The sequence below is a fragment of the Oncorhynchus nerka genome, linkage group LG2 (assembly GCF_034236695.1).
Source record: "Oncorhynchus nerka isolate Pitt River linkage group LG2, Oner_Uvic_2.0, whole genome shotgun sequence".
Lineage (NCBI taxonomy): Eukaryota > Metazoa > Chordata > Actinopteri > Salmoniformes > Salmonidae > Oncorhynchus > Oncorhynchus nerka.
In genome coordinates, this window is record NC_088397.1 from 67,668,305 (window position 1) to 67,694,700 (window position 26,396).

General features: G+C 39.9%; 1 protein-coding gene across 1 annotated transcript in view; it reads left to right on the top strand.

The window, feature by feature from the left end:
- The first annotated feature begins 8,358 nt into the window (after positions 1–8,358).
- The window catches only part of LOC115140180 (potassium voltage-gated channel subfamily B member 1-like), a 106,009-nt gene continuing 87,971 nt past the window's right edge, over positions 8,359–26,396 (top strand). The window contains exons 1-2 of the mRNA XM_029678365.2: positions 8,359–8,629; positions 9,632–10,299. Of these exons, the coding sequence (XP_029534225.1) occupies positions 9,739–10,299 (561 nt within the window). The 5' untranslated portion in view covers positions 8,359–8,629; positions 9,632–9,738. The remainder of the gene's footprint in view (positions 8,630–9,631; positions 10,300–26,396) is intronic.

Here is a 26,396-nt window from a genome sequence, read left to right on the forward strand (position 1 = left end):
TGATGCTGCTTTTCAATACATATCTAGGGTTTTATTCTAGTGACATGATAATAGATGCTTGACTGCCATTTGACAAATACAAATATTCTTGCTCTTAGACTATCTATAATAATCTCATGTAGACTAGCCTACCTGCACTGTATCTGCAAACTGTTGGCTAGAGCGCACGTGCCAAGACCATATTCGGCACACATTTACTATTTAGCAACAGTTTTTGTGACCGAACGATCCGTAAAGGTGAAATTGAGATGGAGACTTAAGTGAATAAGTACATTTTGTGTGCTCTACATCACCACGCAGTGATTTTTATCCACAAGTCCATTTGGTGGAGATACACCACTGGTAGGGGAAATGTGCATATAACACAGTTTTTTAAATATTCCCATAAAAATTGGCCGCTATTTTTATTTTTATAACCTCGCTCTTTTGTTCATTAGGGAGTGAATGTTATTTATAATAAGGGTTACATGGAGAAAATCAGACCTCTGAAATGAAAATGGTTGGCCACCCCTTCAGCATAATACACAGTGTTCAAACATTAAGAACACCTCCTACTGTAATATTGAGTTGCAACGAAACTGTCCCTGTTTGCAAATAATTTCATCTAAGATGTCATTGGGAATCTAAGCATGGTACTTTCAAAAGCAAGGCCTACCTTTCCACCCCAGGCAGAGTAGGCCTACCGACGCAGAATGTAAGCTTTAATTAACTTGTTATGGCTGGGGGCAGTATTGAGTAGCTTGGATGAATAAGGTGCCCAGAGTAAACTGTCTGCTACTCAGGCCCAGCTGCTAATATATGCATATTATTAGTAGATTTCGATATAAAACACTCTGAAGTTTCTAAAACGGGTTGAATGATGTCTGTGAGTATAACAGGGCAGGAAAAAACAGGGCAGAAAAAAACCTGAGAAAAAATCCAACCAGGAAGTGGGAAATCTGAGGTTTGTAGTTTTTCAACTCTATTCCTATCGAATGTACAGTGTCTATGGGGACATGTTGCACTTCCTAAGGCTTCCACTAGATATCAACAGAATTTAGAACCTTGTTTGATGCTTCAGCTGTGAAGTGGGGGCGAATGAGAGGGGAATGAGTCAGAGGTCTGCCAGAGAGCCACACGCGTTCACGTGATAGTTAGCTTGAGTTCCATTGCATTTCTGAAGACAAAGGAATTCTCCGGTTGGAACCGTATTGAAGATTTATGTTTAAAACATCCTAAAGATTGATTCTATACTTCGTCTGACATGTTTCTACGGACTGTAATGGAACTTTTTGACTTTTCGTCTGCCCCTAGTGATCGCGTGTCATAAATTTGGATTACTGGGCTAAACTTGCGAACAAAAAGGAGGTATTTGGACATAAATGATGGACATTATCGAACAAAACAAACATTTATTGTGGAACTGGGATTCCTGGGAGTGCAAACTGATGAAGATCATCAAAGGTAAGTGAATATTTATAATGCTATTTCTGACTTCTGTTGACTACACAACATGGCGGATATCTGTTTGGGTTGTTTTGGTCTCTGAGCGCCATACTCAGATTATTGCATGGTGTGCTTTTTCGATAAAGCTTTTTTTAAATGTGTATCTATAATGTGTATCTATAATTCCATGCATAATAGTTGTCTTTTATCAATGTTTATTATGAGTATTTCTGTAAATTGATGTGGCTCTCTGCAAAATCACCGGATGTTTTGGAACTACTGTATACTGAGATTTTTTTATATAAATATGAACTTTATCAAACAAAACATACATGTATTGTGTAACATGTAGTCCTATGAGTGTCATCTGATGAAGATCATCAAAGGTTAGTGATTCATTTATCTCTATTTCTGCTTTTTGTGACTCCTCTCTTTGGCTGGAAAAATGGCTGTGTTTTTCTGTGACTTGGCTCTGACCTAACATAATCGTTTGTGGTGCTTTCGTTGTAAAGCCTTTTTGAAATCGGACACTGTGGTGCAATTCACAAGAAGTGGATCTTTCTTTAAAATGGTGTGAAATACTTGTATGTTTGAGGAATTTTAATTATGAGATTTCTGTTGTTTTGAATTTGGCGCCCTGCACTTTCACTGGCTGTTGTCATATCGATCCCGTTAGCGGGATCTCAGCCCAAAGAGGTTTTAACTGCTGGTTACATTGCTTAACCAAACGAGAGGTCACACGTGTTTCCCTAAAACCTGTCTGGGTTTAACGTCTTCTATTGTACAGAAAGTGAATATCTGAATTAATAGATAGTGACAGAGTTAGATTACTTCCCAAGCAAAGTCTATTTTTTGTCTAGCCTCTGATATCCCCACATCGGAGTCACGTCGTTCCCAGGTATTTTACACTTTGTTTCTAGCATAAAGCATCTCGGACCAAAGCGCTTTATGTAATCGGATCCGTTTTATCTTATTCAAAATCATAAACTAACAAGCCTGTGCTTTTTGCCATTGTCTTTAATTACAGGTAGGCCTACAGCCTACCCTCTCATACCCCCTCAATTCGAGTCTTGGTTTTAACTTAAAAGCCCTTCGCTAACACGGAGGTAGGCAGGTGGGTGGAGGAATTGACTGAGAAATCTATGGATAGAGCAGCCTCCTAATTTTGTCTATCAAACAGGTAGGTCTGCCTATTATTTATTAAATAGGAAGAAATAGGCTACAACACAAAACCCTCTTGTTGTTAGTAAAGTCTAATTAAAATGAAGACGATTAAATTAATTATGGGTACTCAAATTGTCCTACTTTCAGCACCATGAGCTGTCCATTCCTGGTTCATTGTGCCGCAACTGCTGCTTCAAGTTTTAGCAACACAATATACATTACTCGAATCTGGCTTATTGTGAGGTCAATAACTCTGATAAATACATAATGGCCAAGAAACATTGTTTATAATCAAATAAATTATAGTAGTAGAAAGCTATCAAAGTTGACCTCTGGTCTTCCTCATCTCCACACTCTCCTTCTAAAACTGAACATAACATAGGCTATAGGCTGGTCTGTGTGCAAGTTAGCACATTTTTAGGACAAAGCCTAATAAACCAAACATTTTCTGAAAAAGCCTTTGACTCTCCTGAACTGCCACCGTAGCCCTACACAGCACAGCCATTGGTTAGGCAGGACACACTTTTCTTTTTTTACCATCAGCAAGAGCAGAGCTGGCCGGGTCACAGGGTTGGAATATCCATTGCTGTGTGTAATGCAGCCTGGTTTTATGTACACTATCCCAGTAGTTATCTTAGAAATATAACTTTGCTCTGTACTATAGGCTATGGATCATTTGATTGAGACCACACTAAATAACTTGTAGGCCCACTTGATATTGCGCGTACAGAGGAGAATCAGGGATGAGGGGCAGCATCAGGCACACTTCGATATATAGCCCAGTGGCGACCTGTCATTAAAGGCAGGTGGGTCAGGGCCCCACCTTTTTTGAGCCCCACCTGTTTAGTAAAAATAAAATAAAAATACATATGCAGTACCAGTCAAAAGTTTGGACTATCAAGCACTATGATGAAACTGGCTCTCATAAGGACCGCCACAGAAAAGGAAGACCCAGAGTTACCTATGCTGCAGAGGATAAGTTCATTAGAGTTACCAGCCTCAGAAATTGCAGGCCAAATAAATGCTTCACGGAATTCAAGTAAGAGACACATCTCAACATCAACTGTTCAGAGGAGACCTCATGAATCAGGCCTTCATGGTCGAATTGCTGGAAAGAAACCACTACTAAAGGACACCAATAAGAAGAGACTTGCTTGGGCCAAGAAACAAAAGCAATGGACATTAGACCAGTTGAAATCTGTCTTTTGGTCTGATGAGTCCAAATGTGAGATTTTTGGTTCCAACCGCCGTGTCTTTGTGAGACGCAGAGTAGGTGAACGGATGATCTCTGCATGTGTGGTTCTCACCGTGAAGCATGGAGGAGGAGGTGTGATGGTGTTGGCATGCTTTGCTGGTGATTTATTTTGAATTTAAGGCACACTTAACCAGCATGGCTACCACAGCATTCTGCAGCAATACGCCATCCCATCTGATTTGCGCTTAGAGGGACAAGCATTTCTTTTTCAACAGGACAATGACCCAAAACACACCTCAGGCTGTGTAAGGGCTATTTGACCAAGAAGGAGAGTGATGGAATGCTGCATCAGATGACTTGGCCTCCACAATCACTCGACATCAACCCAATCAGTTTGCAAACAATGTAAAAAAAATAATACATTGTTGAGTTAATAAAGCTGCATAGAAACATGGTCTCTTTTTTGCTTTCTTGAGTAAGGAAGCTCTAAAATGCAGGTGTTTGAACCTAGCTCAGTGTTTTCTGTGGTAGTGGGGAAGCAAGTGGAATATATGGAGTGTAGGGGTTGGTAATGTTCTCTAGTTGTGCTGTGATTGGCTCAGTGTTCTGTCACTCATGGGGACACAACGCCACCGCAAAATCCACAGGGAGAGCTCGGAAATTCAAGCCCCTTGGGTGCTGCCATAGAGCTACATTAGAAGTGCCCATCCCGGCCTCCCGAGTGGCGCATCGGTCTAAGGCACTGCATCACAGTGCTTGAGGCGTCACTACAGACCCAGGTCCCATCCCAAGCTGTGTCACAATTGGCCAGAGGTCCCATAGGGTGGCACATAATTGGCCCAGCATCATCTGGGTTAGGGGAGGGTTTGGTCGGGGGGTCTTTACTTGGCTCATTGCACTCTAGCCACTCCTTGTGGCGGGCCAGGCGCCTGCAGGCTGACCTCGGTCGTCAGTTGAACGATGTTTCCTCTGATACATTGGTGCAGCTGGCTTCCAGGTTAAGCGGGCGGGTGTTAAGAAGCGCAGTTTGGCGGGTCATGTTTTGGAGGACGCATGATTCGACCTTTGCCTCTCCCGAGCCCGTTGTGGAGTTGAAGCGATGAAACAAGATCGAGATTGGGGAGAAAAATAAAGATGTGCCAATCCAAGAAGGCTCAAGGTCATTGGCCACACATAAAATTATCAAATCACGTTATATCTACCGTAGCTTTGATTGGACTAATCATGTCAACATCATACTTTCAAAAACTTAGCTAGCAAGCCAGCAGTCATCATCATGAATCAAGTCGACAATCTACTGGTCAATCCTTTTCGATCCTTGTCATATGAAGATAAATTATAGATAAAACATGTTGGTGATGATTGGCCATTGGACATAAACATTACACAACAAGTCGGAATTTGCCAATTCCAAAATGAGTGCAAGGCAATGCAAACCAATGCTATTCAGTGGAGTGGGTGTGTGGTCCAAGTCTGGTTTTAAGGGTATTTTTTCCAAGCAACCTCTTGAAGCTAGGGGGCACTATTTTTAGTTTTGGAAAAATAACGTTCCCAAAGTAAACGGCCTATTTCTCAGGACCAGATGCTAGAATATGCATATAATTGATAGCTTAGGATAGAAAACACTCTAAAGTTTCCAAAACTGTACAAATATTGTCTGTGAGTATAACAGAACTGATATTGCAGGCGAACGCCCAAGAAAAATCCAATCAGGAAGTGACTCATATTTTGAAACCGTTGTGTTCCTATGCATTCCTATTGGCCATTGAAAGGGATATCAACCAGATTCCTTTTTCTACGTATTTCCTAAGGTGTCTACGCCTTTATGTTGAAGAATGAGCGTAAAGGACCACATTGCGTAAGTGGCCAGCTGAGGGCTCTCAGAGTGATTCTTGCGTAAAAGAGAGAGGTAGCCATTTTTCCTCTCGGTCCTACTGAAAAGCCAATTGTCCCGGTTGATATATTATCGAATAGATATTTGAAAAACACCTTGAGGATTGATTATAAAAAAACGTTTGCCATGTTTCTGTCGATATTATGGATATAATTTTCGGCGTTGTCGTGACCGCTATTTCCGGTGGATTTCTCAACATAACGTGACAAACAAACGGAGGTATTTTGGGTATAAAAATCATCTTTATGGAACAAAAGGAACATTTGCTGTCTAACTGGGAGTCTAGTCAGTGAAAACATCCGAAAATCATCAAAGGTAAACGATTAATTTGATTGCTTTTCTGATTTTCGTGACCAAGCTTCCTGCTGCTAGCTGGACATAATGCTATTCTAGACTATCGATAAACTTACACTGTCTGTGATTTACCAAATTGAGTCGGACCGCAGAGTGAAGGAAAAGCAGCCTACAAGTACTCAATATATGTGGGAACTCCTTCAAGACTGTTGGAAAAGCATTCCTGATGAAGCTGGTTGAGAGATTGCCAAGCAAAGCTATTTGAAAAATCTCACTTTTAAAAGGATAAATATTCAACATTGGCCATGTTGTCAATCCTGCCACGTTCAAAACAACTGAAAACTCAGAGCTGGGAAATCTCAGACTTGAGTGAGTTCCAACTGGGAAAACAAGTTTTGAACGGTCATCAAACTCAAAATACCAAGTTGGGAACTCAGGCCGCTTTCTAGAGCTCCGACCTGAAGAATACTGACGTCATGATTCAACCTTGTTTTTTTCCAGAGTTCCCAGTTGTCTTGAAAGCACCATAAATCCAGAGAATGCCAGACTTTGATGACAAAATGTGCCCACCACATCACATCAAGGTGAGTCCAAAAATGTATTGTATGCTGCTGCATAAATTATGTAATATGCCAGGGAGATATGTGTACTGTAGCTAAGAAAGTAATACTATGTGTATGTTGTGTAGTAAGTTGTTAGTAGCCCATGCGCCTCACCCTCATAATTTAGCCTGCCGTTCTGACTTAGTTGTGCACATGTAGCCTATAACCCTGTTTTAGAGAAATGTCTTCATCAAATATTGAGCTTTCATCGTATGCTTATATGCCCCCTTTATTTATCATATGGTTATGTTTTGGTGTACAGGGAGAATACTGTAAGAAGTGCCCATGTTCTGAATTATATCCTGTACATTTCAAAAGTGCTAAACAAATAGTTATATTGACTACTCTCTCCTAGCTCGCTCATTAATGTCTTAATCAAAATTAAGGATTGCCTCTTATTCGCTTGTCTTCCCCTTATGCCATAATTTGTACATCTCAATTGTCAGTTGAAACCACATTTGTTGAAGCAAGTCAGCCATATCAGCTATGTTGTCTTTAAAGGCAGTAAATGATGCTGAACTAACTGTTTCACTGCCAGACAAGGCTCTGCTGATAGCCAGGTCTAGCAGTGGTAAGGTGTTGGGACTCTGATGTTGGGATAGCTTTATGTAAGCTCTAACAGTTTGTGTGCCACCTTAATAGTGCAATTAATGTTGTGTTGTGTAGTGTCTTTGCTGGCATGCAACTAAAACAAATGTTTTATGTTTGCCCCACCAATATTCACATGCTAAAATCGCCACTGATATAGCCTAATTAAACAACTAATTCTAAAACATTAAGAAATATTGAAATTTCACCAATTACAAATTATATGACCCTACCCTGGACTATATTTTAAAAATACTAAACCCTCCCCTTGACTGAAATTGAAAAAGCATGACCCTCCCCCATTTTCTTCCATGTGACCATTCTGTAAATTTCGATCCGTCCCGAATAATCTCATCATGTAGGTTATATCCGCAATGTATCTGCAAGCTGTGGGCTAGAGCACACTTTCCAATACCAGAGTGGGCACATAAATGCAACCTTTTTTGTGGAAAAACCATCTGTAGAGTTGAAAATACGATCGAAACCGATTTAACTTGTATTTTTTATTCGGTACATGGGAATGAAACCACAAAAAAACCTTTTATCCGGAACAAGTCAAGTTGAAGGAAACACACCTATGGTGAAAAAATGCGTATATTGTTTTCATGCGCATTTTAGAATATTAGCATGAAAATCGTTTGCCAATTGGATGGAAACTTACAAACACCTGTCCTCTATTGCGCACAATAGGGCTGAACCCAGTGATTGCTGCCTGATTTGTAGTCTTTATGGTTTTGTGTCATTGTGTATATGTTGGCCATTGATCATGCCCACTGCAGGGGAAACCAAAACAACTCTGCCCTGCCAAGACTGTAAACATCGTTTAAAAAAAAATTATACTCCAATGCACACTGTTGTTCCATGTCGCAAAGAGTGGGGCACAAAGAGAGAGCAACTGCGTAATTTCTCATCACCCTATAGCCCTAGCTGCGCTTTACAATAAATCATTGCAGCTGAAGTCTGAAGGTTACCTATTTATGTAGTAAGTCTATTACCTCATGATTGTTTTGTGTTTACTTGCTTTTGGAAGACTGGGTTGTAGAGGATGTGCAAGCGCAGCCCCTTTCATACCGAATGGGTTTAAGCAGCATCCCCCCGGCAGTGCAGCTTCTGGTTGGAGAAGCTCAGCCTCCGCAAAATCAGCCCCTGCAGAACCCGGCTGGAGCGTAGCCCGTCACGCACGGTACAGGCACACAACTCAGCAACCAGGTAGAGAGGAATCGGTGCATTCACATCGTCACATCATACTTGTTGATCCGTTCCGTAAGGGAAGAGCAGGACACTGGTTCGACTTGAGATTTTACAGCACGTGTTTTACAGCACATTTTAAACATGTCTGTTGCGGGGGTGATGTCTCTAAAAACAGCCTCCAATAGGCAGGCGGTGAGCGGAGCAACAATTCAGCACAATGCTTTTTTAAGATGTTGAAATGTTTCTTCTTACACTCTCAGGCTAAAAGTAACATATGTAAGTATCATGACTATAATAGCTGTCATTATTTTCGTCTTAATCTGTTGCACTTTGACTACCATAATGTTGTAGCTAACCCATCTATAGGCCTATCATGGTTATGATCAGACCATCGATTGCAGGAATTCAAAATGTGATTTGGAAATTGTGTCATTTCTTTCGCTTTTGTGAAACATTTTACTTTTTAGAATTACATGCACTTTTAGGAACACTATTTGACTGATCCAAATGTTTTAGCCAAAGCCTAACGAGCAATGATTAGAATTCTCTTCATTAAAACTCACAAACCACTGGTTAATTATCACACTAATGTCGAGTCTGTTTTGCGCAAATTATTGTAGGTTAAGTAAGCCACGTGGAAGTTGCTTGTTGCGCTAAATACATTTCAAAACTTTGGTGTGATTTAAATGGTGTGAAATTTACAAAATATACATAATGTAAAATGTGTTTATGATAACCTTCGTTATTTGCTCAAAGTAAATAGAAAATAATTTGCATTGTTTGCAGAGTAGGCCTACTTTAGTTTTCGCTGAGTCTGAACTCCCCTGCTTATCTGTGTTAGTAGGGCTAATACTGTATCTCTTTAGTGAGATGAGTTCAAGAACACCTTCAAATGTCAGGTCGCAGCCTCCTCGCTCTCGTGAAACCCCGCTCTTTTATGTGGTGCTGAAGTTAAATGATTTCAGCGCCGAAGTTTGGGGACAGCGCACAGCGGGGAAATTTGATGGTTTTCTGTATTAACAGTTTTAGGTGTTTTCAGCACTAGACAGCGCTCGCGAGTGGAGACGATTTAATCATTGGCTTCCCTCACTCTGCTCACTCATCAGCGAGGAAAGCGGCTGTGCATCTTAAAGCTGATTAAATAGTCTGTTTGGTTCTCTAATGAATGGATAAACCACCTGACATTGTGTGAGAAACGTTCTCTATCAGGTCTGTAGGTTATCATATTCGATGGTAATTTGATATAGCACTGATGTTCCTCTTTTCCTCTTTTCGCAGCCACAGTAATGGGGGAGAACATACCCTAATGTAGGATCGTGTCTTCTGGACCTGTCTGACCCTATAGTTTTGGACATTATTCAATTTCAAGTGGCCGAACGTCTTGAATGAGAATGAATAAAGGGGGCCCTCGGTCGACCACATCGCTTCCACCGGAGCCGGTGGAAATCATCCGTAGCAAGTCGCACTCCCGTCGGGTGACACTCAATGTTGGTGGTCTTCTCCACGAAGTTCTATGGAGAACGCTGGACAGGTTGCCCCGAACAAGGCTGGGCAAGCTACGAGACTGTAACACCCACGAGTCTCTCATGGAGATATGCGATGACTACAGTTTGGATGATAATGAGTATTTTTTCGACAGACACCCTGGGGCTTTCACGTCCATTCTGAATTTCTCCCGCACGGGAAAGTTGCACATGATGGAGGAGATGTGTGCTCTGTCTTTCAGTCAGGAGCTGGACTACTGGGGTATAGATGAGATCTACCTGGAGTCCTGCTGCCAGGCCAGGTACCACCAGAAGAAGGAACAGATGAATGAGGAGCTCAAACGAGAGGCTGAGTCTATGAAGACCAGGGAAGGCGAGGATTTTGATACCACATGTTGTTTTGAGAAGCAAAAGAAACTTTGGGATCTCCTGGAGAAGCCTAGTTCATCGTTAGCTGCTAAGGTAAGCACTAAGACAGGTAGGCTATCTCTTCAAGTTTATCTGAACATTTTCCTGCATGGGCTTATAGCCCTGCCATGCATTGCCTGTCATCTCACTTTAAGTGGATCAGCAATGAATAAGCAAATGTAACTTGACCTAGGTCCTCCTAGGTAACATTATTGGTGACTTACTGCCAGTCTACACAATTCAATTTAGTCATTTGTATTACATTCAACAAATAATAAAAAGGTGCCACATTTTGTTGACAAATTATTTACTTATTACATTGTTAATCTTTCAACAATGACATGGCCTGTCCTTGAGGGTGAGAGTTGTTCTGAAGAGGAAAGTCATAACTAACAAATATTGACTTTGATTTATTTATTTAATCAACATAAGCCTTCAAGCAATACGAACAGTGTTGCATTGAATACTTTAAGTTTCTAGACTTGTAAGTGCTACAGTAGGACTCATACTATGAGTGTGTTTGTGAGGTAGCATGTCATTGCATTTTGTGGCCTCTGATGCATGGGTGGCTCCCATCACCTCGGAGCCACCTCTCAATACCAATTGAACAGAGCATTAGGTCCATCATGACAGACTGATCTGATGTTATGCATATAGCTGATGTTGCCCTCATATTTAAAACTTAGAATACAGATTTTTGTCTGGAGACAAGTGGGCAGTAGCCAACTGGGAAGTGGGAAGCACAGGTACAAGGACCAGTTGGTGATCAGTGTGTGATTGAATGCATGTAGTTCTAATGATCTTGTCTAATGATCTGAAACTCTGTCAGTTTCAGACTCCAACGGTCTCTTTGATTTCAAACCCAGTGTGATTCATATAAAGGTCTCTTGAACTGAAGAGGCAACCTGTTTCAGGATGTTAGTTCATATTTTTATTGGCAAATTGAAAGAGGAAGGAGAGAGAAATATATCTTACTAGAGATATGCATCTCAGGGGACAGGAGAAAATCGATGCATGATTCAAAACCAATACATAAATGTAACTCTTCAACTGATTATCGTCAGTTTAATCGAGTATACAAACTTATTCTTGTTTTTGGATGTCATAATGAATGTAATGTATGTAATTGGGAAATGATTCCTGGTAAAATGATCCATAATGACATTTATCGGCTCATAGCTCACGCTGCAGCCATAAAGCAAAGCAACACATTCACTGGACTGGACCAATGGACACAGTCGTGTTATGATAACTACTGTTTTATTATATCAATATTCAGTTTACATTAATAATAATAATACAATAACATGTTCTGAACACAACAACTGTAAATAGATTGAGTAATAATTTGGAAAGTGGGAATCAATATTGTACAGGTATTATTATATAGCTGGCGTGGCAAATGTGAGTGTTGCTTTGTTTTTCTATACCTTTTTCTGCTTACTTGTAACCAATGCAGCATTAACTTTTTATGAAGACGTTGTAGAGTTTATGGATCATTCCCTTCCTGATTTGTACTGGCAATGAACTTCACCTGCTCTGCCTACTGTGTATTAGATGTTATTTTAGTTTCTGAGAAGACCCTCCCAAGGAACTTATACACACATACAATGGGGCTGAAACAATAAGCTAAGGGCCATGTCCTCTGTCAGGTATTTGCCCAGCCTGGTCTCATAGACTAGACATAACATGGTAAATGTACATCTGGAAAGTAGGGTGGTTGGTGGGGTTGATGGGTAAGCGTATAACGCAAATGTCCAGCAACCCAAAGGTTGCGTGTTTGAATCTCATCACAGACAACTTCAGCATTTTAGCTTCTCAGCAAATTTGTAACTACTTACTACTGTTTATCTACTTTGCAACTACTTAGCATGTTTCCCTAACCTCAACACTTTAATCTAACTCTTAACCCTAACCTTAACTAACCCCTAGCCTAGCTAATGTTAGCCACCTAGCTAACATTAGCCACAGCAAATTGGAATTCGTAACGTATCAGTCGTTTTGCATATTGTACAAATTGCAATTTGTAACATACACTACATGACAGACCATTATTACTCCACCACCAAACTTTACAGTTGGCACTATGCATTGGGGCAGGTAGTGTTCTCCTGGCATCCGCCAAATCCAGATTTGTCTGTTGGACTGCCAGATGGTGAAGCGTGATTCATCACTCCAGAGTCCAATGGTGGCGAGCTTTACACCACTCCAGTCGATGCTTGGCATTGCGCATGGTGATCTTAGGCTTGTGTGCGACTGCTCGGCCATGGAAACCCATTTCATGAAGCTCCCGATGAACAGTTCTTGTGCTGACGTTACTTCCAGAGCCAGTTTGGACCCCTGCCCTAGCAGATCTATTCAACTTGTCTTTACCGACTTGTGAAATACTTTTTTGTGTGTAAATGTGCCTGAGTGAACCCTCTTCATAAAGCTGAAAACTCCTTAGACTCAAATAACTATAGTCCTATATCAGTAATATGTTGAATTGCAATAATCTTTGAGAAATTCATTCATTCCCAAATGTGTCAGTACCTAGATAGATTTAATTTAATTTCACCCTTTCAATCTGGATTTAGACCCAAACATTATACCACTACAGCATTAGTGAAACTTACTAATGATATACATTCTTCATCTGACCAAGGCAAACTAACTGGTACCATCTTTATTGATTTATCAAAAGGATCATTCTGTCTTACTAGCAAAACTTCAAAACATTGGTTTCACTAACATATCACTAAACTGGTTCCATGCATATCTTAGCAATAGAAAACAATGTTTCCATAGAAGGACACAAATCACATCTTCTTGGACTCAGTAAAGAAGTACCTCAAGGTTCAGTATTGGCCCCCCTTCTTTTCTCTATAATCAGAAATCAATTGCCTCTAATTTGTCAGAATACACATAATCCCTTATATGCTGATGATAGTGCTCTATATATCAAGTTCAAATATTTGTAGATACAAGCAACTCTCCATGGTGATTTTAACACTTTGCAAAAATGGTTTCTAGAAAATAATTTTGTTTTAAAATCAAACAAAGTCCTATATCATGCAGTAGCGATGCATGGGTAAAATCACTGGGGAAGCCAAGCCAGGGGGAAAAAAGCCATATTACTACTAATATGTTGTGATAATTGTGTTGTTTGCTCTATAACCTCTTAGTTCACATGCCTTAACACAGTGATACATAGGCCTAAGGCCGAGACAATAAGAAGACACAGTGGCAGAATACCACACCTTTGTTTTATCACAAAACCGTAGACCCTGGTGTCAGGGTCCACAAAGCATATTGCATGTAAAAAAACATTTACCTTACTTACAGCAGGGTCAATCAAATTAATATTACCGACATTTTCGGTGTCAGGGTCCACAAAGAATATTGCATGTAAAAAAACATTTACCTTACTTACAGCAGGGTCAATCAAATTAATATTACCGACATTTTCGGACTACTAAGCAACTATTGATTTAGAACACCGGAGAGTTATCGCAAGTCACAAAGAAAACAGGAGCTGCCTCCACTATTCCAGCACCATTTCAACTTCAACATTTCAACATCATCTAATCACCTATGCAACGTCTAATACAGTAACAACTAAAAGATACCAAAAGCAATTTAGTCCAATCAAAGTAAGCTAAATATAAATTCGAATCAAATTTGATTTGTCATGTGCCGAATACAACAGTGAAATGCTTACTTATGAGCCCTTAACCAACAATGCAGAGCTTTATAAAAGTAAGTTTTTAAAAAGTACTAAATAAACTAAAGGAAAAATAGCAACATAATAACATAACAGTAACAAGGATATATACAAGGGGTACTGGTACTGAGTCAATGTGCAGGGGTAGGGGTTAGTTGAGGTAATTGAGGTAAAATGTATATGTATGTAGAGGTAAAGTGACTAATACTAGTAGTAATAATACTAGATAATACACAGAGAGTAGCAGCAGCATAGGAATGTGAATGTGTGTGTGTGTGTGTGTGTGTAACGGATGTGAAGGGCCGCGGCTTTTGTGGAGCGATGGGTAACGATGCTTCGTGGGTGACTGTTGTTGATGTGTGCAGAGGGTCCCTGGTTCGCGCCCGGGTATGGGCGAGGGGATGGTCTAAAGTTATACTGTTACATTGATGCTGTTGACCCGGATCACTGATTGCTGCGGAAAAAGGAGGAGGTCAAAAGGGGGGTGAGTGTAACGGATGTGAAACAGCTAGCTTAGTTAGCGGTGGTGCGCGCTAAATAGCGTTTCAATCGGTTACGTCACTTGCTCTGAGACCTTGAAGTAGTAGTTCCCCTTGCTCTGCAAGGGCCGCGGCTTTTGTGGAGCGATGGGTAACGATGCTTCATGGGTGACTGTTGTTGATGTGTGCAGAGGGTCTCTGTTTCGCGCCCGGGTATGGGCGAGGGGACGGTCTAAAGTTATACTGTTACATGTGCTATCAATATGCATGTGTGTGGGTGTTTTGTGCGTGTGTGTGTGTGTGTGTGTGTGTGTGTGTGTGTGTGTGTGTGTGTGTGTGTGTGTGTGTGTGTGTGTGTGTGTGTGTGTGTGTGTGTGTGTGTGTGTGTGTGTGTGGTTAGAGTCCAGTGAGTGTACATCGAGCTTGTGCAAGAGTCAGTGCAAATATGATCCTTTTGGTCCCAGACTTCGGTAATGCTTGCAGTGCGGTATCAGAGAGAACAGTCTATGACTTGGGTGCCTGGAGTCTTTGACAATTTTTATGGCCTTCCTCTTACACCGACTAATATAGAGGTCCTGGATGGCATAAAGCTCGGCCCCAGTGATGTACTGTAGAGCATTGCGGTCGGATGCCATGTGGCTGTCCATGTTACTGATTTGTGTAAGTGTGTGTAAGTAGAAAGAACATATTGACTCACCCTATTTGTAGAAAAACACCAGTGCCATCCTCTCATCCTTTCATGTTGTCGAAATGGTCAATGACTCTATCATACAGTACACACTTTTAGTTTTTGATGTCCTAGGCTACTTGGCTCAAATGCTTGCTCGCTAGCCAAACTTCCTTTCATGGGCAACGATTAGCCAGCTAGTTAACATTAGCCTACTACATCTATCTACATACTGTATGGAACTTTCATCCTCTCAGGCCAGAGGTACAATGTATGAATTTATGGTTGGATCAGAATCTTCCTTATAATCATTGGCCAGTACTTAGAATTAAGTAAAACCACAAGTCCAAATCACTATCTCCATCCATGGCTAATTTAGCAAAGGGACAATTTTGGCCAGCTAGCTAGCCACCGGAGGACAACAACACAATGAGATGCACAGCGAGTTTCTGTCAATTACCTATGCTCTCGATGTGATGTGATTGGAGTGAAGCCAAATCCAAACTGGCTTCCTTTTAAACTTTTTTTTGGTGCGCCAGGACCATTCACAGTTGAGCTCACTCAGTTTAGCTCCATGCTGATTGGCTATTATTGCAGATTTTCTTTATCAAGGGAGGCAAAGAATAAACTCCACAGCTGGCAATTTCAAAATTCATGCAAGTGATGGAACAATGCTTGAAAGTGTTGATTGTTTGAAACATCTGGGTTTGAGGAAAGATTGTGAATTATCTTTTGGAAAGCATATTGATTATATTAGAAAAACTATTAACTATAAGCTTGGGTTACTATACAGATCTAAGAATTGTTTTACTGTATCCATTAGAAAGACCTTAGTAACCCAACTGCTGCTTCCTATCCTAGACTATGGTGACATCATCTATTAAAACACAACCAAGACCTTACTTTATGAATGAGATGTCATTTATAACCATCTTTGCAGATGAATTATTGGATGCCATTGTAAGACACATCATTGTACAATGTATGAATCCCTAAATTGATTTATACATTTTAAATTTATGAAATTTAAATTCCCTGTATATATTAAGGAACACCTAACTTTACAAGACTCAAACTACTCCTTTCAACGACAGCAGCAATTATAAATTCCAAGGCTGCATCAGGATGTTGGAGTAAGGTCTTTCAGATACCAAGGCCCAACTGACTGGAATGATTTACCTATAGAGATCGGGGAATTAAAATCATAAAAAAGCCCTTTTTCGAACATTAAGAACAAATTGTTTGTGTTTTTAACAAATAGAAACATCACCATGTGAATATGTATGTACAGTACCTTCAGAAAGTATTCACACCCCTTGACTTTTAAAAAAGTGTTATAGTCTGAATATAAAATGGTTTAAATTGAGATGTGTCACTGGCCTACACACAATACCCCATAATGTCAGAGTGTAATTTTGTCTTTAAAATCTAACCCCTTTGTTATGGCAAGCCTAAATACGTTCAGGAGCAAAAATGTGCTTAACAAGTCACATAACAAGTTGCATGGACTGAGTGTTTAACCATTTTTGAATGATTTTTGAATGACTACCTCATCTCTGTACCCCACACATACAATTATATGTAAAGTGCCACAGTTGAGCAGTGAATTTCAAACACAGATTCAACCACAAAGACCAGGGAGGTTTTCCAATACCTCACAAAGAATGTCACCTATTGGGAGATGTGTAAAAAACAAACATTGAATATCCCTTTGAGCATGGTGAAGTTATTAATTACACTTTGGATGGTGTATCAATATACCCAGTCACTACAAAGATACAGGCTTCCTTCCTAACTCAGTTACCAGAGAGTAAGGACACTGCTCAGGGATTTCACCATGAAGCCAATGGTGACTTTAAAACAGTTACAGCTTAATGGCTGGGATAGGAGAAAACATTGTGGATGGATCAAAAACATTGTAGTTACCCTACAATACTAAACTAAATGACAGAGAGAAAAGATGGATGCCTGTACATAGTACAAATATTCCAAAACATTCATCCTGTTTGCAATAAGGCACTAAAGTAAAACTGCAAAAAAAAGTTGGCAAAGAAATTAACTTTATTTGCAGAATACAAAGGCTTATGTTCGGGGTAAATCCAACACAACACATCACTGAACACCACTCTTCATATTTTCAAGCATGGTGGTGGCTGCATCATTTTATGGGTATGCTTGTCATCGGCAAGGACTAGGGATTTTTTTTAGGATAAAAAGAAACGGAATGAGGTAAGCACAGACAAAATCCTAAAGGAAAACCTGTTTCAGTCTGCTTTCCAACACACACCGGGAGACAAATTACCCTTATATCGGGACAATAACCTAAAACACAAGGCCAAATATGAACTGGAGTTGCTTACCAAGACAACGTTGAATGTACCTGAGTGATCTAATTACAGTTTTGTCTTAAATTGTCTTGAAAAAACTATGGCAAGACTTGAAAATGTCTGTCTATCAATGATCAACAGCCAACTTGACAGAGCTTGAATAATTAAAAAAATAATAATGTGCAAATATTGTAAACTCCAGGTGTGCAAAGCTCTACCCAGAAACTATTGCAGTTTGGACCCAGAATGGGACTTGAGCTATGAAAAAGGATGCTGTGTTTTTGCCCAGCCAGTACTGACTCTGTAGGACTAATTACATAACAGCCTCCTCTCCCTTCAGCTGCAGACAGCCTGCGTCATGTCACATTCATTTAGCAGATGCTCATATCCAGAGTGTCTAGGGTTAAGGGCCTTGCTCAAGGGCACAACAACACGTTTTTCACCTGGTCGGTCAATGGATTTGAACCAGCAACATTTTGGTTACTGGCCCAAAGCTCTTAACCGCTAGGTTACCTGCCGCCCACAGGAAGAACTTGCTGGTGCTGCACTAAAGCATGTCTCAGCATGTTTCTGCCTTATAGACCGCAGTTCACGCTCTAGTGCATAACTAAAGCATGTCTCAGCATGTTTCTGCCTTATAGACCGCAGTTCACGCTCTAGTGCATAAGAACCTTGGCTATGCAATAAGACACAGGCTTACAGTGTATCAGATGGTTGTAGCCTGTACATCTTACCTTACATTAGAACCCCTGACCTGCTCACATCTGATCATAAACCTCACTTTGAGACGATATTGCTTCATGGTGAGCAGCCAACTAGTGAGTGAGGAGTTAACTGAGCATCCGTCTGGGCTGAGGTTGACAGCTCTATGTGCCCTGTCAGGGTGAAGCAATCAACAGTGTTCTACAGCTCCCGCCAGGTCCCATATATTTTCATCCAGTATGGGCTGACAAACTAATTGTTTTAAGCCGGGGAAGGAAATCAATGACAATTGCATTAAGATAAAAGGTAAGTCTGGTTGGGTGAGGACAGTATACACCCTGGACAGACAGGCAGGGGAGAGAGAGGCTGAGAGGCAGAGTAGCGTGTGTGGACCACTGGACCGCTGGCCGAGGAGATTTCTTTCTCCGCATGAGGGGGTGTGGCTTCACATGCTAACTTCCAGGCCAACCTGTCTCTCTCTCACACTGAGCCCAGCATGACTTGAGGATGGATGGTCACACTAGAAGAGCAGTACAGTAGCATGGTGGAGTTTATGTTATTTAAGTGATTGTCGCAGTAGCTTTATGACTACTAGGACCTAAGATTAGACTAGGGATGGATGGTTTTGAATGTGTGTGTGTGTTTGCTGTGTGCTGAGAGGATGTGTGAGAAACTGTCCTATGAAGTGTGTTGAAGGGGATGTTTTTGAGAGGTCGATGGTGTCGGGTAATCTTGCTGTGCTTTCTGAATGCCTATAAATCCATGGCACACAACCTTTCTGTTGCCTGGCTGATTCAATCACCATATATCTCTTACCAGCCTGACGCAGGGGGGCACTTGGCACACTGACAGACAGACAGAGATCACTGAGGGCCATGCTATATTCCCCAAGCTCTCTCTATCTCACCTCGTCTCTCCATCTCACCCCTTTCTCCTCTTCACTCTCCATCACTTGTTTCTTTCCTCTCTCTTAAACGCTGACTCTTGTCTCTCTTGCCGTCCCTGTTTCTCATTCTCTCTTCTTTTCTCTGATTATTCAGATCAGAATAAGTTCATCAGCATTTCAGCATTCTTTAGCAGAGATAACGATATAACATATCAACTATCAACTAACAGAGATGAAAGGATACAATAAAGTAATTCATACAAACCCTTACACAGATATGAGGTAAACATACAAACATGCCTAATCATGTAAAATCACCATAACACTGGATCTTCATCAGTCGGTTTGTTTCGCTCCGATGTCGATGTCTTGTTTAATTATTCATGTAATTTCTTATGTCTCACTTTCAGTGCTCTCCCTGAACAGAATAGGGGTACATATTTATAATTCACCTTCTGATGCAGCACCATTCCCCACACTTAAAGCCAAGCCTCCTGCACCTGGGTATGCTTCATTGATGAGGTCTGAGACATGACTTTCATATTGACCCACCATAGCATTTGAGCTTTATTTGTGATGGTTGCCCCTGAGATCATTCCCTTGCAATGTACATGTAAGAACAAGTGTGCATTGATTATTGATGCAGACTAACCTCGCAAATGTTTTCTCCAGGTAGCAAAGATGGTGTTGGAAGCATTTGAATGAATCTCTTTTCTGACGGCTGAAAGCCAAAGCAAATCAATTTACATATTTTGTCTGCTATTAGAACTGTCCCATATTCCCCAGAGGAATGTGCAGCCTTGGTGGAAATGCTTTGTGGTTCTCGTAGGTTACTCACATTGTGTCGATTAACCCCTATGTGCCCCTAAAGCATAGCTTAATCTTTGAGATTCTTAACCTTTCGATTCTGCCTGTTACTGACATATCTTTAACCTGTGTATTTTTATTGTTTACATTTTAAATCCATGACCACAAGGCCACAGCCTTCAGAGATGCTCCTCTTCACCACGACTTGTACACAAACCAACATTTACATTCTAGATTTTTGACATGTCTTTGATAGCATTTGATCAATGCGTAGCAGCACATGGATGGAGGAGATAGGCCCAAGAAACTAAAAAGCCCTAGCAAAGGAGCCTCTACTTGATGGGGAAAATCTCTCCCATCAGTAAGCTGCTGAGAAGGGGATTAAATTGTTTGTGTTGTTGCCAATGTCTGTTCCGTACACCATTTTCAAATCAATTCCAATGTTATTGGTCACACACACATATTTAGCAGATGTTATTGGTCACACACACATATTTAGCAGATGTTATTGGTCACACACACATATTTAGCAGATGTTATTGGTCACACACACATATTTAGCAGATGTTATTGGTCACACACACATATTTAGCAGATGTTATTGGTCACACACACATATTTAGCAGATGTTATTGCGGGTGTATCGGAATGCTTGTGTCCCTAGCTCCAACAGTGCAGTAATATCTTACAATTCACAACAATACACACAAATCTAAAAGCAAAATAATGAGATTAAGAAATATATAAATATTAGGACAAGCCATGTCAGAGTGGCATTGACTAAAATACAGTAGACAATAATACAGTATGTAGATATGAAATGAGTAAAGCAGTGTGTGACATTATTAAAGTGACTAGTGTTCCATTACTAAAGTAACCAGTGATTCTCCAGGTAGCCTCTAAGGTGCAGGGTTGAGTAACCGGGTGGTAGCCGGCTAGTGATGGCTATTTAACAGACTGATGGCCTTGAGATAGAAGCGTTTTTTCAGTCTCTCGGTCCCAGCTTTGATGCACCTGTACTGATCTCGCCTTCTGGATGATAGCGGAAGTGAACAGGCCATGGCTCGGGTGTTGATGGCCTTTGATATTTTTGGCCTTCCTGTGACATTGGGTGCTGTAGGTGTCCTGGAGGGCAGGCATTGTGCCCCCGGTGATGCGTTTGGCAGACCGCACCACATTCTGGAGAGCACTGCGGTTGCAGGCAGTGCAGTTTCCTGGTTGATTTTTTCAAGTCTTAAAAGACTGCATTTCACTGCAATCACAGAAAACTACTGAGATAGCAAGAAGAGTTTAATTATAAAACGCTATAGTATATATCAATTTTCTGAAATGTAGGTAAATTAGCTTTTATTATTTAAAGAACTTATGAAAGAAAGGAAAATGTAAAGGGGGTACATAGTCAGTTGCTATGCAGATTCACTGGTGTGTTTTCTACTAAATCATGGCATAGGGTTGTTCAATGACAGGCATGTATTTGTTTAAAATCTATCACTTGATGGTTTCATTTCAGAGACAAATAATCATGTTTTTTTGCAAAACGCTATATATCCGCCTCCCTCTCAGAGAAATAAGTAGTCCTGCTAGGATTTATACAGTCAAATGAAACAAATAACTTCATTTTTAATAAAGAACTGTACAAATGATACATTTGTTGACATCAATTTTAAATAAATTAAAATGTTATTGTTTAATACACTAATATGAGATTGTAAGTGAACATTTACTATACATTTGACATTTTTGTAATTTAGCAGATTCTCTTATCCAGAGCGACTTACAGTTAGTGTATTCATGTTTAGATACCGTAGCTAGGTGGGACAACTACATAGTCAAATATGTGACTTGTTTCAGGAAACTAGGCATATGTCGCGCGTCACTACTTCACAGGCGAGCCATTTATTTATTAAACTTTTTTAAATGTTTTATCAAAATGCATTTTGGGGCAGAAATGCCTTCTGGAACATGTGAACTTTCATGTGCCTTATTAACAAACTTGTATACCATCTGTAAATACGAATTAATTTGTTAAATTATGAGCTCAGTTGGTTTAGCCACGGAAAAAGACAGGAATTTTCCCGCTAGCCATGATTGGCTTGGATCATGGATGGGCTGGACATGCTGAGAGATGAGTTTGGATTGGTCTGCCATGTAGCACGCTTCTGTTTATAACATGAACTGGTCAGTATGTGTAGGTAATCCTTAGTAGAACTGGAAAAGTGCTGCTCTCCACTTTCTGGAGGACCAAGTTTTGAAATCAGTGGAATGCACAGAATTAGAGTTTGATAGCAAAGGAGATGGAGAAAATTCTGTTGGAGAGCCATTTGCATTGCTAGTTATAGCCTAATGTTAGCTAGCTAGCTAACATTGAACCTGGTTGGTTAGCTACCTGCAGATTCATGCAGTAGTAACGTTATGAGTTGGGATTATGGTTAATTGTTTAGCTAGCTACATGTCTAAACAAAAGACTCCACTATGCAAGCACCATTTCAATAGAATGTTAATGATGTCACTAACTGTCGATAGACATACAGTACCAAATAGGGCTATCTTCTGTATACCACCCCTACCTTGTCACAACACAACTGATTGGCTCAAACGCATTAAGAAGGAAAACAATTCAAGAAATTAACATTTAACAAGACACACCTGTTAATTTAAATGCATTCCAGGTGACTACCTCATGAAGCTGGTTGAGAGAATGCCAAGAGTGTGCAAAGCTGTCATCAAGGCAAAGGGTGGCTACTTAAAAATATTTGTTGGTCTGCACTTGATGAATTTATGAAATTGCTTCTTCCAATTATTGATAAACAAGCACCTGTTAAAAACTTCTTATGGCTGCAATCCCGTTAACGGGAGCGATATGACATCAGCCAGTCAAAGTGTAGGGCGCCAATTTCAAAACATAAAAAAATCTCATAATTAAAATTCCTCAAACATACATGTATCTCATACCATTTTAAAGCTATTCTCGTTGTTAATCCCACCACAGTGTCCGATTTCAAATAGGATTTACGGGAAAGCATTATGTTAGGTCACCAACAACTCACAGAAATACACAGCCAATTTTTCCAGCCAAAGACAGAGAAAAAGGCACAAATAGAGATAAAATTAATCACTAACCTTTGATAATCTTCATCAGATGACACTCATAGGACTTCATGTCACACAATACATGTATGTATTGTTTGATAAAGTTCATATTTATATTTAAAAAATCTGAGTTTACCTTGGCGTGTTACATTCACTAGTTCCAAAAACATCCAGTGATTTTGCATAGCCACATCGATTCAACAGATTTACTCATCATAAATGTAGATGATAATACAAGTTATACACATGGAATTATAGATATACTTCTCCTTAATGCAACCGCTGTGTCAGATTTCAAAAAAACTTTACGGAAAAAGAAAACCATGCAATAATCTGAGACGGCGCTCAGAAAAATAGTTGCATAGCCGCCATGTTGGAGTCATCTATAGCCATAAATTACATGTTAAATATTCCCTTACCTTTGATGATCTTCATCAGAAAGTCTGACAGGAATCCCAGGTCCACAATAAATGCTTGATTTGTTCGATAATGTCCATTATTTATGTCCAATTAGCTACTTTTGTTAGCGCGTTTGGTACACATATCCAAACGCTGGAGCTGGATGACAGTTTCTTCGGACAAAAAATTCAAAAAGTTATATTACAGGTTGAAGAAACATTTCAAACTAACTACAGAATCAATCATTAGGATGTTTTTAACATATAGCTTCAATAAAGTTCCAACCGGAGAATTCCTTTGTGTCTAGAGGAGGAACGGAACGCAAGAAGGTATCATATGCTTTGTGCATGAACTGGAACTGGCTCTCTGCCAGTAGTCGGATGCATTCTGTTCTTATTCAGCCCCACATCACAGCAGAAGCCTCATTCAAATTTCTATAGACGGTTGACATCTAGTGGAAGCCCTAGGAAGTGAATCTTCATTCATATCTAACAGGGATTTCAAAAGGGAATGGTTTGAAAATATACCAGCCTCAGATTTCTCACTTCCTGTTTGGATTCCTTCTCAGGTTTTTGCCTGCCATATGAGTTCTGTTATACTTACAGACATCATTCAAACAGTTTCAGAAACTTCAGAGTGTTTTCTATCCAATACTAATAATAATATGCATATATTAGCAAATGAGACTGAGGAGCAGGCCGTTTACTCTGGGCACCTTTCATCCAAGCTACTCAATAGTGCCCCTGCAGTCATAAGAAGTTAAGAAACTGACTGTTAGAACTGTTAAGGCTCCATGGATTGATGAGGAATTGAAAAACTGTATGGTTGAAAGAGATGGGGCAAAGGGAGTGGCTAATAAGTATGGCTGCACATATGACTGTCTTACTTACTGCAAGTTGAGAAATTTCAACAAAAAGAATAATAAACTTTATTATGAAGCCAAGATCAATGATATAAAGAATGATGGAAAAAAATATTAAAATATGAATATTAAATTATGGGCAGAAAGACAAATTCAACAACCATCATCGAATCAGATGGCTTATTCATCACAAAACCATTTGATGTTGCCAATTATTTTAAGGATTATTTCATTGGCAAAGTGGACAAACTTAGGCAGGAAATGCCAACAATGAACAGTGAGCAGTTGTATTCATGCATTAAAAAAACAAATAATGAAAGAAAAGCATTGCAAGTTGGAATTTTGTAGTTAGTTTGGGAGAGGTGTAAAAATTATTGGTATCGATCAATAATGACAAACCTCCTGGCATTGACAACATAGATGGAAAGCTACTGAGGACGGTAGCTGACTCTATAGCCACTCCTATCTGTCATATCTTTAATCTGAGTCTAGAGGAAAGTCTTTGTCCTCAGGCCTGGAGGGAAGCCAAAGTCATTCCGCTACACAAGAGTGGTAAAGCGGCCTTTACTGGTTCTAACAGCAGACCTATAAGCTTGCTGCCAGCTCTTAGCAAACTGTTGGAAAAAATGATGTTTGACCAAATACAATGCTATTTCTCTGTAAACAAATTAACAACAGACTTTCAGCATGCTTATAGAGAAGGGCACTCAACATGTACTGCACTGACACAAATGACCGACGATTGGTTGAAATAAATCGATAACAAGAAGATTTTGGGAGGTGTACTGTTAGATTTCAGTTGAACCTTTGATATTATTAACCATAACTTGTTGTTGAAAAAACACATGTGCCATTGCTTTTCAACCTCTGCCATAATGTGGATTCAGAGCCATCTATCTAATAAAACTCAAAGGGTTTTCTTTAATGGAATCTTCTCTAATGTCGAACATGTAAAGTGTGGTGTACCTCAGGGCAGCTCTCTAGTCCCTCTAGTCTTTTCTATTTTTACCAATGACCTGCCACTGGTATTAAACAAAGCATGTGTGTCTATGTATGCTGATGATTCAACCATATACACATCAGCAACCAGAGCTAATGAAGTAACTGAAACCCTTAACCTTTCTGGCACAGGCGTTCCGCTAGCGACCCACCTCCACAACATCCGGTGTAATTGCAGAGCACGAAATTCAAATGACAGAAATATAAATATTTAACATTCATGATAATACAAGTGTCATACATCAACATAAAGCTTAACCTCTCTAAGGTATGTGGGACACTAGCGTCCCACCTGGCGAACATCCAGTGAGATTGCAGCGCGCCAAATTCAAAAACAGAAATACTCATTATAAAAATTCAGAAAACAAAACATATTTTACATAGGTTTAAAGATTAACTTCTTGTGAATACAACCACGGTGTCAGATTTTAAAAATGCTTTACGGCGAAAGCATACCTTACGATTATTTGAGAACATGGCCCAACAGACAAATCATTACAAACAGTAACCAGCCAAGTAGAAGAGTTACACAAGTCAGAAATAGACATAAAATTAATCCCTTACCGTTGATGATCTTCATATGGTTGCACTCAGAAGACATTAACCTCTTGCTTCTACTCGGGACGCTTGCGTCCCAACTAGAGCTCTGGAAATGCAAATGCGCTACGCTAAATGCTAATAGTATTAGTTAAAACTCAAACGTTCATTAAAATACACATGCAGGGTATCGAATTAAAGCTACATTTTTAAAATGCTTTTCGGCGAAAGCATGAGAAGCTATTATCTGATAGCATGTAACACCCCAAAAGACCCGCAGGGGACGTAAACAAAATAATTAGCATTTCGGCGTTACACAAACCGCACAATAAAATAGAAAACATTCATTACCTTTCACCATCTTCTTTGTTGGCACTCCTAGATGTCCCATAAACACTATTGGGTCTTTATTTCGATTAAATCGGTCCATATAAAGCCTAGATATCGTTATATGTAGACTGTGTGATAAACGAAAAAAACATCGTTTCAAAACGTAACGTCATTTTTTAAAATTCAAAAAGTCGACGATAAACTTTCACAAAACACTTCGAAATACGTTTGTAATGCAACTTTAGGTATTAGTAAACGCTAATAAGCGATAAAATTCATCAGGAGGCGATGTAAAGATCATTAGCTGTCCGTCTGGAAAAATGTCCGGCTAGAAACTCAACGAAAATATCCGGTCCTAGACCT